This window comes from Microtus oregoni, unplaced genomic scaffold, assembly GCF_018167655.1.
Source record: "Microtus oregoni isolate MIOR12 unplaced genomic scaffold, Mior012 000024F_ref0000369, whole genome shotgun sequence".
In the NCBI taxonomy this organism is placed as follows: Eukaryota; Metazoa; Chordata; class Mammalia; order Rodentia; family Cricetidae; genus Microtus; species Microtus oregoni.
Window position 1 is genome coordinate 31,820,937 of NW_024543083.1, and position 13,302 is coordinate 31,834,238.

Sequence of the window (13,302 nt, forward strand, 5' to 3'; positions counted from 1 at the left end):
ATGAAATTAGACCAGGTCAAACCAAATCATCAAGGAATGCAAAAATTCAGAATAAATTTTGGGAACTCAGAGCTAGAGATCAAATCCAAGATTTCACGTATACCAAATACATGTTCTACAACAAAGCTGTATTAGCATAATTTCAGAACATTACACTCAGGAGAAAATCAGTACCTTTATAATATAGAAACCTGGAAGACCTCACCATAGCCAAAAAAGCAACACTTTGTGCTCCCTGCTAAAATACACAATGAAGAATGGATGCGATACTTTAATAGGACACTACTAAGAGACAAAATGAGAATTTATGAAGAACGTTCTGTAAAATAGCTAGCCTTGACTCATTAAAACTACTGCTAACACCAAAGCCAAGGAAAGATTGAGCAAATCTTCCAGAGTGCACACTAATGAGACCTGAAATTAAAGAGAAACAAGTCACCTTTTATAGACCCTGGGCTGGAAGAAAAGGGCATACTTAAATTAAATTAAAATTAAAATGTCATTCTTAGGATAACTGATAAAATGGGATCAGGACATTAGGATTAGAAAACAGTTTTCATAAGGGTCTATTGCTAAGAGTGCTGAGGGTATAGCAAATTACATTCAGATAGCTCAATAGTAAGGAAACTGACATAATTTTTACCATATATATGAACCATATTCATATATATGAATATATATACACATAGATCCTTATCATGGTAAATGTAGTCAGATCAGCAGCTGAGAAAATAAGGGATTCTTTTTACTATTCTTAAGGGGTGCCTATGAAAGATTTTGAACTGGAGAACAAGTAAGATTTACTGAATTAGTTGTAGAATAAAATCATTGCAAAGTATAAACAAAACAAAAATATAATACTTAAAAGTTAACATTGTTTTGTGCACGCATATATGTATGTCTATTTATTTATGTATTTAAGCATAACTTCAAGCATTATAATGTGTCAGATTTGGGGTACCTAGTCTTATGTTGAGGTCTCTGAACCATTTGGGGTTGTGTTTTGTTCAGGGTACTAGAGTATCTTTTCATTGTTTCATGTGTAGACATCCAGTTTGACTAGCAACACTTGGTGAAAATGGTGATTTAAATCCAGTATGTATTTTTTAGCTTCTTTGAAAAAAATGTGGTGTCCTTAGGTATGTGGAGTTGGATCTAGGCCTTCAATTTGATTTCTTTAATCAACATATGTTTTTATGCCAATATCACCTAGTTTTTGTTACTATAGTTCTGTAGTAGAACTTGAGCTCAGGGATGGTGATTCCTCCATCAGTTCTTTCATTGTACAGGATTATTTAAGCTTTCCTGGTTTTAGTTAGTTTGTTTGTTTTCATATAAAAATGAAGATTTTTTTATTTTTGCAAAAGAAATGTGTTTGAATTTTTATGAGAATGACATTGAATCTGTAGATATCTTTTGGTTGGACGGGAATTTTCACAATATTAATCCTACTGATCCATGAACATGGTAGATCTTTCCATCATCTGATGTCTTCTTTAATTTTGTATTCTGGTACTTTACTGAAAGTATTTATCAGATTTAGAAGTTTTCTGGTGGAGTTTTGGGGTCTTTTACATATAAAATCATATTATACACAAATAAAGATAATTTGACTTCTTCCTTTCCTATTTCCTATTGATAATGTTTTGGACATAGAATATTTCTTCTTTCTTTGTTTCTTGTGTTTGAGTCTATGTTTACCTTGCAAATAATAGCAAAATACACTCAAGTCCTACAATTATGACTATTGCATAAAATTGCAAATAATAATATCTTGGAAGTGATTAATGAATAGATTGTTTTCATTTATTTTTCTAACAGATTTATAATATATGTTCAGAATCAGAAAATAACATCAGTTTTGGTTTTGAAGGCAATAGCAACCAAAGTCAATTTTTTTATATTTTGGCTTGCTCTTCTCTCCCGGCCAGGTTTCATACGTCAAAGCTATTGATATTTGGATGGCAGTATGCCTCCTCTTTGTGTTCTCAGCACTACTGGAGTATGCAGCAGTGAATTTTGTATCAAGACAACACAAAGAGCTTCTGAGATTTAGACGAAAGAGAAAGAATAAGGTAAACAATTACATTTATTGGGTTTAATGGGATACCAATTTGCAGTGTGTAGTGGTTTGTTGTGTGTAATGCAAATATACATGAAAAAAACTTGGACTGGGAACTAAGTGAAATGATAGTCTCTCATTTTCAGTTGAAAGGATATGTAAAGATTGTTTCAGGGATAATTATAGTATTGAGTTATACTATATATGTATTATATCTGATGACATAAATGCTTTATTGAGGTCATTAATATATTTCCAGGAACAACATTGTTTATGCTTCAATTGATAAATATCCATCTCCTACTTGCAATGCTAGAGTATTTCAAATGACAACATGTAATAAAGACATCAGATTTAATTATAAAAATTGCTATCTGAGCTAATTGGTTGTTTTCATAAAATATCATGGAAGTATTAAAATCACGAATTTATGTAGTGTAGTATCTTCTTATACGCATTTTCATATTTAAATATTTTTGTTCTGACACCCTGTGGTAAATAAACCAAGTGCTATTGTTATCTTGCTAATCAAAGATGAACCCATAAGAAAATGCATTTGAAGCATCATTAGGCAGTCATAGAAAGCTGTGGAAATAACACGCTAGCTGAATTTGGTTGTGTATAATGTGTTTGCTCCTCTGTTAAAATCTGCTAAGGCATCCTTCATTATGGACAGCATGATTTTGAGTAACCCTCTTTCCTTTATAATAACAGAGTTTCTCTCAACAGTAGATCTATGGTTTACTTATTATCTTGTAAATGTGCCAAATTAAAACTTAAAGAAAAATCTTTGCTCGACACAACACTCTCAGAATCATATATAAAAGTATTTCCACAGTTCTATATACTGAGGTCTTTAAGCAAAACATAAATCTTAAGGACAATGGTCTGGCTTAAATGGTAAGAAGTTTTAATAATTTTTAAATACTCAGTGATTTGTGAATTATTTGGTACTTATATATTTGTTAAACATTTTAAAACAAAAGATGTTAATCTCTCAGCTGAAGTACACTTAATATTACATGTATTCTAAGGAAACTGACTTCTAAAACTTATCTCAAACCCTATAAACATCCACAAATGAATGTAGTAAAGGAACATTAATACTGAGACAGTATTTTGCTGGACATAAAACAACCCTTGATTTTTCATCTGATAAATTTTTATGAAAAGAAAACTATACCATTCATATGTTGAAATATATTGTGATAAGGAGAATAACTTTCATATTGTCCTTCCACCTTCCCCTGGCCTTGGTCATTTATGTTTTGTCCTCCCCTTTCTCCTCTTCTCCCTCTTCCTCCACTCTTTTCCCCTCCTCCCCCTCCTATTCTCCCTCCTCTTCCTGCTCTTCTTCCTCTACCACCTATTTCCTCCCTCTCCTCTTCGTTTTAACCACCCCATTGTATCCTCCTCCTTTCCTACTTCTCCCTCTCCCTCTCTCCTTCTCTCCCTTTCTCCTCATCACGTCTCTCACACAGATTTTTGCCACCCTTTCTCTCCTGTTTCTTAAACTGACCAAAACACTGTAACAGAACCAAGGCTTCACATGGTTTAAGCAGGTGCCTTTCTTTCCTGTTGGTGACTGATAAAATTATCCTGATTCTTGTTTGCTGTAATTGGGGCACTACTCAGTTTCCATATATTAGTATTTGATTTTACACTTTCCTCTTCTATCCTTTCTACTGTAGCAAGCTTCAACCATAGGCTACCTAGACTAGATATGAGAAGCATCATACATATTTTCTCAAATAGGAAAAGGCTGCTGTCTCATAGTCACTGCACACTAAACATCACTGAATAACGAGCCAGACCATAAATTTAGATATTCAATTCTAGTTCCTCTTTTCAAGGAAAAGTTTTTGACTGAAGTACTTCTATATTCCGTTTTACCACATGTAGGAGTGAGATAAAAATATTTGATGTACTTGGTGTCCATTACTCTTTAGCTCACAGCAAAGATGCAAAGATTAGTATGTTCAGAATCTCATGTGCCAGGAAAAGTTAAAAAGAAATATAAGAGTAATAATGGTTTATTGTTCTCTCATCACTTTTTGAAATATTCAGCAGCATATGTGACTAAAGGTAATTAAAATGTAATGGAAAACACAGCCACTAATTTTTGATTCAATACTTTTGGATAGATACTTCGCATCTGTGAACACCAATGAATTGATACAAATGTATGCTAAAATGGTGTATGTGATTAAAATCAATTGTGTAATTATGCTTGATTTGATTCTCTGGTTTCTCAATCCTTCTTGGTCCACTTTACCTTCCCACAGACAGAAGCTTTTGCACTGGAGAAGTTTTACCGTTTCTCAGACACGGTAAATTGACTTTCTTAACTCTAAGTAGAGGAATGTGATCATCTATAAAAAGCAGACAGCATATTCTGCTCGAGCCAGTGTTTGGTGGGGAAACACAGTCCAGTTTGGACTTAAAGCTACGTAAACAGCATTTTTCTTCAGCTAGGAACAATAATCTTTTCTAAGAGTTATACTCTTATCTTTGCTCACTCAATAAAAGACTAAGTTATGATTCATTTAGTACACAGTTAAATGTAACTGGTCAAACTGATTTTAAGCATATATATTTTAGAAATATCATCTATATCTTGTAGTGATCCTCACAGGAGGAAATCATAGAACTGGAGAAAATTAAAAACAAATGGGAGCTAGTTGTGTTGGGTCAGACTTTTAATCCCAGCACTAGGAAGGCAGAAACAGACAGAGTTCTCTGAGTTTGAGCCAGCCTAACCTACACAGCAAGGACTAGACCCACCAGTGCTATAAAATGAGATTAGACTCAATAAATAAATAAATAGCAATAAATAAGGAAATAAATAGGAAACTATTTATATACACAATTCTAAGAGCAGCTGTAAAAGCAACCAAAAAATGAGGTTCAAAATGCTTTTGTGTCAGCTATGTATTTTTTGACACTGTTCATTGAAAGATTATGTATAAAAATCAAAAATTCTGTTTTAATGAGCTCATATTTTCAATTTTATAAATAAGAATATATAAAGATATCACAAAGATGCACATCCGTGAATGACGCATAAGCATCCAGGAGGAAAATGTAGAGTATTCATCCATGGGTGACTTATAAATGTATAAACCCAGAATTGGATTCTCAAGATTGCATTACAAATAGTCTAGTTTACTAACCTGAAATTTGGGGGTAAATTATATTTTTATGTATCTCCCAAGATGCGTTCTGCTGTTCATTTTTAACATTCCCCAATTAATAATCTATCGAAAAAATAATATTAAATGAACATTTTTACCATCTCAACTTTATTGCATATTATCTTTAACCAGTACTACTCTAAAGCACTGTACTGACTTGTTTTATGTCAACTTGACACAAACTAGAGTCATCCGAAAGTAGATAATCTCAACTGAGAAAATGCCTTCGTAAGATCCAGTTCTAGGGAATTTTGTTAATTAGTGATCAATGGAGGAGGGCCAAGCCCATTGTGGATAGTGCTATCACTGAACTGGCTGTCCTGAATTCTATAAGGAAGCAGGCTGAGCAAGTCATGAGGAACAAGCCAGTAAGCAGTATCCCTCCTTGACCTCTGTATTAGCTCCTGCCTCCAGGTTCCTGCTCTGTCTGAGTTTCTGTACTTATTTCCTTCAGTAGACTATGATGTGGAAGTATAAACCAAATAAACTCTTTCCTCCCCAACTTGTTTTGGTCATGGTGCTTCATTACAGCAATAGAAACCCTAACTAAGGCAAGTACTTATTATGTTCTAGAATCTACAATCACTTAATCAGTTTACTATGTTATTTTCCAATCCTAATATTTCTTGACTTTATCTATGAAAAATGTTATATGATTTAACAACTATAACTATCCAATTAGCAATATTTTCATTTTATGAAATCTGAATAAGATGTAGTAAGTTCAATATGGATTCATATACATGCCATATATAATAATAAATAATATATGTATATGTAAAATTTCTCTCTAAAAACTAAACTATTAATTATCATTAGTAACTAAAAAGTTTTCAGAAACTAATGAAAATTGCACATTCTATTAATTATGTCTTTATAAAGATTTCTGATGAAATCTTATGCTTATCTCACAATCAATTATTTTGAACAGAAAAATGTATAGTAATGTAAACATTTTTTTAGAAAAGTTAGATTTTTCTGTTTTTAACAAGTAGGATAAGCATTGTACAATTCTGGAAATGGTAACTTTGACTTTTGTAAGGCATTTTTCTCAAACTCAAAACTGTCTGGACTGTCCGAATTCTTTATCCTCTTTAACTGCATGTTCTGCTTTATAATGCTCTGAGCAATCTAAGTCTTAAAATCCACTTAATCACAATAGACCAAATGATAGAGCGTGTCTCTTTTCACGAGCAACAGTTTTCATGAGTTTCCTTCATACGCTAATTAGGAAGGATAGTCAAAGTAAAGAAAATTTATAGAGAGTTTGTTGCAAGAAGAGATCTAACAGCAGTGCAGATGAAATTCTTCGAAATGTTGTTTTTATAATTTAGTATAGTATTGACTTGAACTTGATACATAATCTTTGAAATTCACGTCTGCTCTATTAGAGGTACAAAAGAATGCTTTGTCCATTCAGAAGAGTAAAACTTTGCTCTCGTACACAAATTTCCCCACCCCACACTGTTAAACCCTGCTGTATGCTGACTCCCACTGCACCACGTCATAGATGCTATCTCCAGTGCTGAATGTGTATGGGTGTATGCATGATATAAAAATATTTTCGTTAGAGGTCACTGTTGTCGTGTATGGAGAGATACAAGGACGCCCTAGTGTTTCCAAACATGCATTGTCTGTTGAGAGCTTTGAGTGACATTGGACTGCTTCAATGCATTTCATGTAGCTTCCTCCACATTCCAGTAACTATGCAATGCTTTGCTAAGAGAACATTCTAGAACATGTCTTCTAACTATCATCCGCATATACAAATAAAATAAATTATGACCAAAATGTGTGTTTAGCTAGGCCAACAGCTTTCTTTACAAAAGAAGATACAATTCGCTGCATTTTGAAAATTGGTATAATACATTAAAATGACTTGTGTTGTAAATGTATTTATTGTCATACTTTAGAAGAGCTGAATATAACTTTTAAGATTGATGTGTAAACTATTTTTCTGTCTTGTATTCTGTAGTTCTACAGTCTTAAAGCAAATAAAAAAATTATGTACAATGTGTTGATTGAAAGGGGGAAACCTCATGGCTGAAACTATATGGTACCCACATACATGAAGTCATTTAATGTGTTCCAATCTAGATTTATTTATGGTATACTCTAGAATGAACATATTCCTTAAATAGGTTAGACTTACAATGTTTACGTATACCTTTCAAAAGTGGTTGTTCAATAATTCAAAAACCAAAAGAACTATCTTCTAAAGATTCGCTTTTATGAGACATTGAAACTTTCTCAAGTAAAATAAAGATAAGATTTTGATTGTTTTCTGAAAACAAGTATTTAGAATTTATGTTAAACAAATTATTCCTTTCAAGTAAATATAGCTTTAATACTATTCATAAAAAGTAATATTCTGTAAAGAAATGTAGGGCTGGCAAGAAGGTTCTGTATGTAAGGACACTTTCTATGAAAATGGATGAGGATCTGACCCGAGCTCTTATCTCAGAACCAAGGTAGGAAGGAGAAAACTGATTCCCCCAAACTGTTCTCTAATCTCCACACCCATGCCATCCTATGGCACATGCACACTGACATACACATGCACAAACACACAGAACTGGTAGGCAAATAAGCAATTAAAAGGAAAGAAACAAAGAAATATGACGGCATATTCGACCGGTATGCTAGAATTAACCGGACCAGCTAAAAACAACAGATATAATTTAATAATCGAAAATGGGGAAACTCACACGACCGGGGTAAAAGTTCCGATATCCGAAATGGGTCTGGCAAACACGGGGCAGAGAAGAGAGTGAGAGCACCTGGATACCCAGGTTTTCTTTCCTGGCCCCAGGCGGCCACACCCTAGCCAAATGTGATTGGCTGAGCTTCCCCATCAGTAATATAAGGCCTTCTTATTTGAAATTAAAATGTGATAATTGCCTCTATCTCAAAGTTAACTAAAATAAACATGTGGCTTTTCCACACACCCCCAATTCTATTCACTGAAAGAATTTAGTATACTACACCAGAAGATGGGGTACATTTTAAAAAACATTCTATGGACATCTTATCTTTCCCTTAAAATATCTATATCCCATTTTCACAATTCATCTAGATATTGAACATTCATCTTTAGAAACTTAAAATTTGCCACTTGTTTGCCCCTAATTATTTTTGGAATCAACACTGAATGCATCAAACATACACTGAACTCTAAGTCATCTCTAGTCAATGCAAAGCTTTCCTTCAAGTGGTGTTTGAAGAATTTCATATCAACGTTTGACTTTCAACTATGAAACAGTTTGATTGACCCTACTTGTATTTTCTTACATTTTATTTTTTGAAACAACACAAAAACATTTGACAATAAATTGTAAAAGTTATTGAAGCAAGTATGCATTTACATTTATCTATTCATTATCTAAACTGTATAAAGAACCTTTAAAAGGTATCTACTAAGATAGAAGCATTGCACTGGAAATTATATATATGATATAACTATAAACTTACCATATTTTTCTGTATCTTACTATAATTCATATAATCAACTTCCTGGGGTCTTAGATGCTCAGTGTTTTGTGACCATTCGGTGACAATTTTCCTGCCTTTATCAAATTCATATTCCAACTTCATATTTTTGATTCCTCTTTCTAAAGACCTAGAATGAGACCAAAAGTTAATTCTGATTGTTCTGACCTCATGGATATGATGATATATTATTGTGAGGACAGAATGAGGAGATTTCACTGAAGGACTACATCTGGTCTACCACCTTCAGCCTACCTCTACTATTTCAATCTGCAGTAGGCAGACATATGAGTAGTACTTCAATAGGATACTTTAAACACTGTAAAAAAAAGGACTTCAATTTTCACAGTGCAGGTCTGAAGAATAACTACTAAAATATTTTTCTCTGTTCCCAATTTAAAATGTCTTTTAAAGCCTTATTAGGAAATTATACAACTAAGTGGCATTTTAAATTTTTCATTGTTTTCCTTTGAAGCTGGCTTAAAGAATAATAAGGGGGGTTATCTCCAAGTAAATTAAACTAATGTTTTAATTTTTCTTTTCTAAGCAGTTATGTTTTGTAGCTTATTTTTAGTCCATCCTTTGCAATCTTTATTCTATATAATCTGTATTTAAAAGTCATAACATGCCTTAATTTTATGATCACTAGATATTAGAAAATATATAGAGAACTTTTCAGTCAAATATACATATGCTTTTTAATTACTTGCCTTTGTGACATGGAGTTCATTAGAATATACACTGAAGATATTTCAAATTGTAAATTATATTCAATAAATATTTGAGAGGTGATTGGAATAAGGACTTTCAATACCAACCTGACCATTTACAAACACTAATTTTATGTTTCAACTATTCAAAACTAAAATTGATTTCATGATAAGATAATGTATCACATCATATTCTAATTCAGTAACCTAATAATAGATAGTAGCCTTTTAAGGAAGATTCACCACTGTTTTATTATTTAGGATCAGCTTTTCAGAAAATTTGCAAGAAATCACTTAAGAGATTCACTTGACTATTTTATGGTACTAGAAAATTCATGGGACAACTCTTGGGAAATGTTTTATAGACTATAACTTCCCACTAATTAAGCAGGTAATTTGTCCTGTCTCAGAGGAACAAAACTGTAAAGTTCAGCAGACATTTGACAGGTTAGAAGGAGATTCCATTTGGGGCTCATTGTCTGATAAACTGCCTGTATATGAATTTGATACATACGACCCAAGAAGTTACCTTTTTGAATATTCCTGAGTAAACATTTCTTCTAAATATAGGGTATTTATTTTATAAGGGACTATTGATTGAAATTCCCTTTTCATATGGCCCATTATACAAATATCTGAGAACAAACTATGAACCAATGTTCTTCATGTCTTGGTGGCTATTTTTATCAAAGTTCATGAGAACACCCATAGATCATTTAAATGCATCATCTCTGCTCACAGTACCGAGAGTTTGATTTCTCTACACGCTGGCAGTCTCTCTGAAATTCCACTATTTGTAATTTCCCAGAAACTGGAGTCTACCTTCATTTTCATACTAGATAGATACCTCCACAACCACAGACGTAAGGCCGTGAGCCTCAGATCTCTCAGTTTGTCCTTTTTCATTTAAAATACAATTCATCTTCTAGTTACATTACACAGAGGGGGCAATAAAAGTACAAAACAGACTCAGCAGAGTTCAGAAGTATTCTATGTTGGTCCTCTCATAGTAGAGTCCAGAAGAGATGGCAATTTTTCCTTCAGTGCTTGTGAATTGTATTTATTGGCTTTAGACTCAGTAAATCCTAGAGGGAGACCAATGATGTTAAACCTGGAGTCTGGATGAATTGGTTTCTATTGTCCTATCACATGTGCTACCAAAGTTTCCAAACCTTCCTGATCTTTCCCTTGAAGAGAAAAGTTATCATTCATCATTAACTGATTAACTTTACCTGTGATCTCCATTAAATATTCATCAGTTTTCTGCAATAAGTTGGAGAACATAGTTTCTCTGAGAGGAAAGGAGACCATAACTGTATCTCTCCCACATATATGTATACTGTGTTTGACTTTTTTATTAGACTGAGATTAAAAAGAAAATATCAAATCATCAGTCAAATCGTAACTACTTCCTTTGTCCTGACAAAGCTTTCTAGAAGTTTCACATTATCCAGCACATGAAGATGAGTGTAGGAATTCTTTACTGAACTCATATAACAGCCAGTCTGCCAAGATCCATCTATTTTTTTTTTCAGAGGCCAGACAGACTGCTCTAGCAACACTTATTAGAACTAGCACCCCTGCCTCCACTCACTCAATCAGAGCTGAGAATGCCAAGTGTCATCATTCAACTGATAGTGTTTGGTATTTACTTCAGATGAAGATTTGGATAGTTGTTACAGGTCCCATTCTAATACATCCAGTTAAAACTATACTTAAAAATGGCTAATCAAGATTAGGCTCAGACCAGAAATAACAATATGTGTTCTATTCTTTCAATTGCACATGGAGTCAAAGAACCTTCTGTACTCTCTTTCTTCCTACCTAGAATCTTCTTGACTACCGATTCCTACAACCATAGCCAGTCACCTAGCCTCCCTCTCTACTGCCCCACCAGCTTCTTTTTGTCAACTTACTGCGTCCTTGCTCCTTTGTAATAGTATCATACATTATCCACTGATTTTCAGTATCTAAAATATCTGTTTTCAGCATCCTTCAGCATCCCATTTAAAATATTGTTTTATCTTAAATTCCTATTCAGAGTTGTGTAAGAAAATCCTGACCTTCAAGATAGTTTTTTTGTGTCAACAGCCTTAACTTCATTTGTCCAATTAGATCTATCTGAACGGATGAAATAAATTTAAAAAACTTATATCTGTGTCTTTATCTCCATTTTCCACTATCATCATTGCTTCTAATGTTTGATGTAAATAAACCTAGTAGACTTCCTTAAGAGTGGTAACTTCTAAAACTAAGCCTATTTCCAGTCTTTCCAGCGTGGAAGTCACTCATAGGAATCCTACCATTTTTCACTATTATCTTTTAGTTTCTTAATAGACATGTGTGAAGTGCTAATGATCTTTATTTTAAATAGTCAAGAGAGATTTTCTTCCCACCAGTGACCTCAGCATGGTCTTTGTAGGAATAAATGTGCCCACAAATCTACAAGTCCTCCCACTTTCTGTAAAGGAAATCCTCCCTACCCATGGTTGTACTTCAGAGTTTAGATGAGTGTGATTTAATCACAAAGGCCAGAAATTGATGAATAAGAACACTACAAGTTGGAATTCAGCATTTCTACCAAACATTTTTATGCTGCATCATCTGAAAGTCTAACATTCCCTCCTACATTGATTAACTTAGAGATTCATGAAAGCGTGGACCACACAGAGCTCTGCTAACTCTACACAAGATTAATCCAAATGGTTATACTGCAATTACTATTATCTATTTGGTAGCTCCTGACAATGTATTACTACCAAACACTAGAAATGAAGTCTGACTTTATAGATGAAATAAATACAAATTAGACATCAGATCACAAAGAGAGAGTATTAAGAAGGTTAAATTTTTCAATTTATATGTTGCACAAGTGAAATAAAACTATGGGCATACTGAATTCAAGCTTCTTAATTAAAATTAACTACCCACCTCCTGTAACTTGCTAACATGTGGCTCAGATATTTTAATATGTGGGCACATTATACTATAAATACTATTTTTGAAGTGTTGCCTGCAAGGGATTATAGATGTAATCAAGACAAAACAAAATACTCTTTCACGTTTTCACCTTGAGCCATCTCAGAAAACCAACTGCTTTCTTCACGTGCTTCTCCCCTTACTACCATTTGACCCCAACTTCTCGAGGATGGTCAATTAAGAAAACATCACTGGATCCTGAGGCACATCCTCTTCAATTTCTATCTCATTGCTCTTCGACATATTTCTTCCCTGGGGGGTACGTCTGTGCCATACATATTACAGTAGTAAGACTCAGACCCAATAATTTTCTGCACATGGCCTTGTTAACCCTAGAGCAGATCAGCACCAAATGCTCCTCAGAGCATAACAAAACTTTCTAGGCATATTGAGGAAAAGCTATGCTATAATATGTCTTCTGTGTCCACTGCTGAAGTTCAGATTGAATTGTCACTTACACTCTCTAAACAAAGACAATCTTTCAAACTAAGTTTAGCCCCACCATCATCCTACAGGAATCTGAGTTGTTTCTCTAGGACAGCGCTTCATTGCCCCTGCATACACAAAAGTCAAGGGGTATGTGATTACCTTCGCACACAGAAGTCAAAGAGCTCATTCTAAGGCGGTTGTTTATACTGCCAGTCACACTGGCTGAGGATGAACAGACCCGTGCACAGTCCTCTTCAACCTCTCATGCTGGTGCAGCTATCTACAGAAAGTGGAGCTGGCTCCATTCCCCATTTAGCTTAATTCTATGTTTTCAAGAAAATGATACCTTAGAAACCATGGGTCATCTTCAGAGTGTCACAATAGCTCAGAACTTATGTCACTCTCCTACACACAGTCAGTTATATAAAAGGCAAACAGA

General features: G+C 33.9%; 1 protein-coding gene across 1 annotated transcript in view; it reads left to right on the forward strand.

Annotated features, from left to right (window-relative positions):
* Nucleotides 1–13,302, forward strand: part of Glra3 (glycine receptor alpha 3) — a 138,336-nt gene that overhangs the window by 115,643 nt on the left and 9,391 nt on the right. The window contains exons 8-9 of the mRNA XM_041673841.1: nucleotides 1,932–2,075; nucleotides 4,348–4,392. Coding sequence (XP_041529775.1) covers nucleotides 1,932–2,075; nucleotides 4,348–4,392 — 189 coding nt within the window. The remainder of the gene's footprint in view (nucleotides 1–1,931; nucleotides 2,076–4,347; nucleotides 4,393–13,302) is intronic.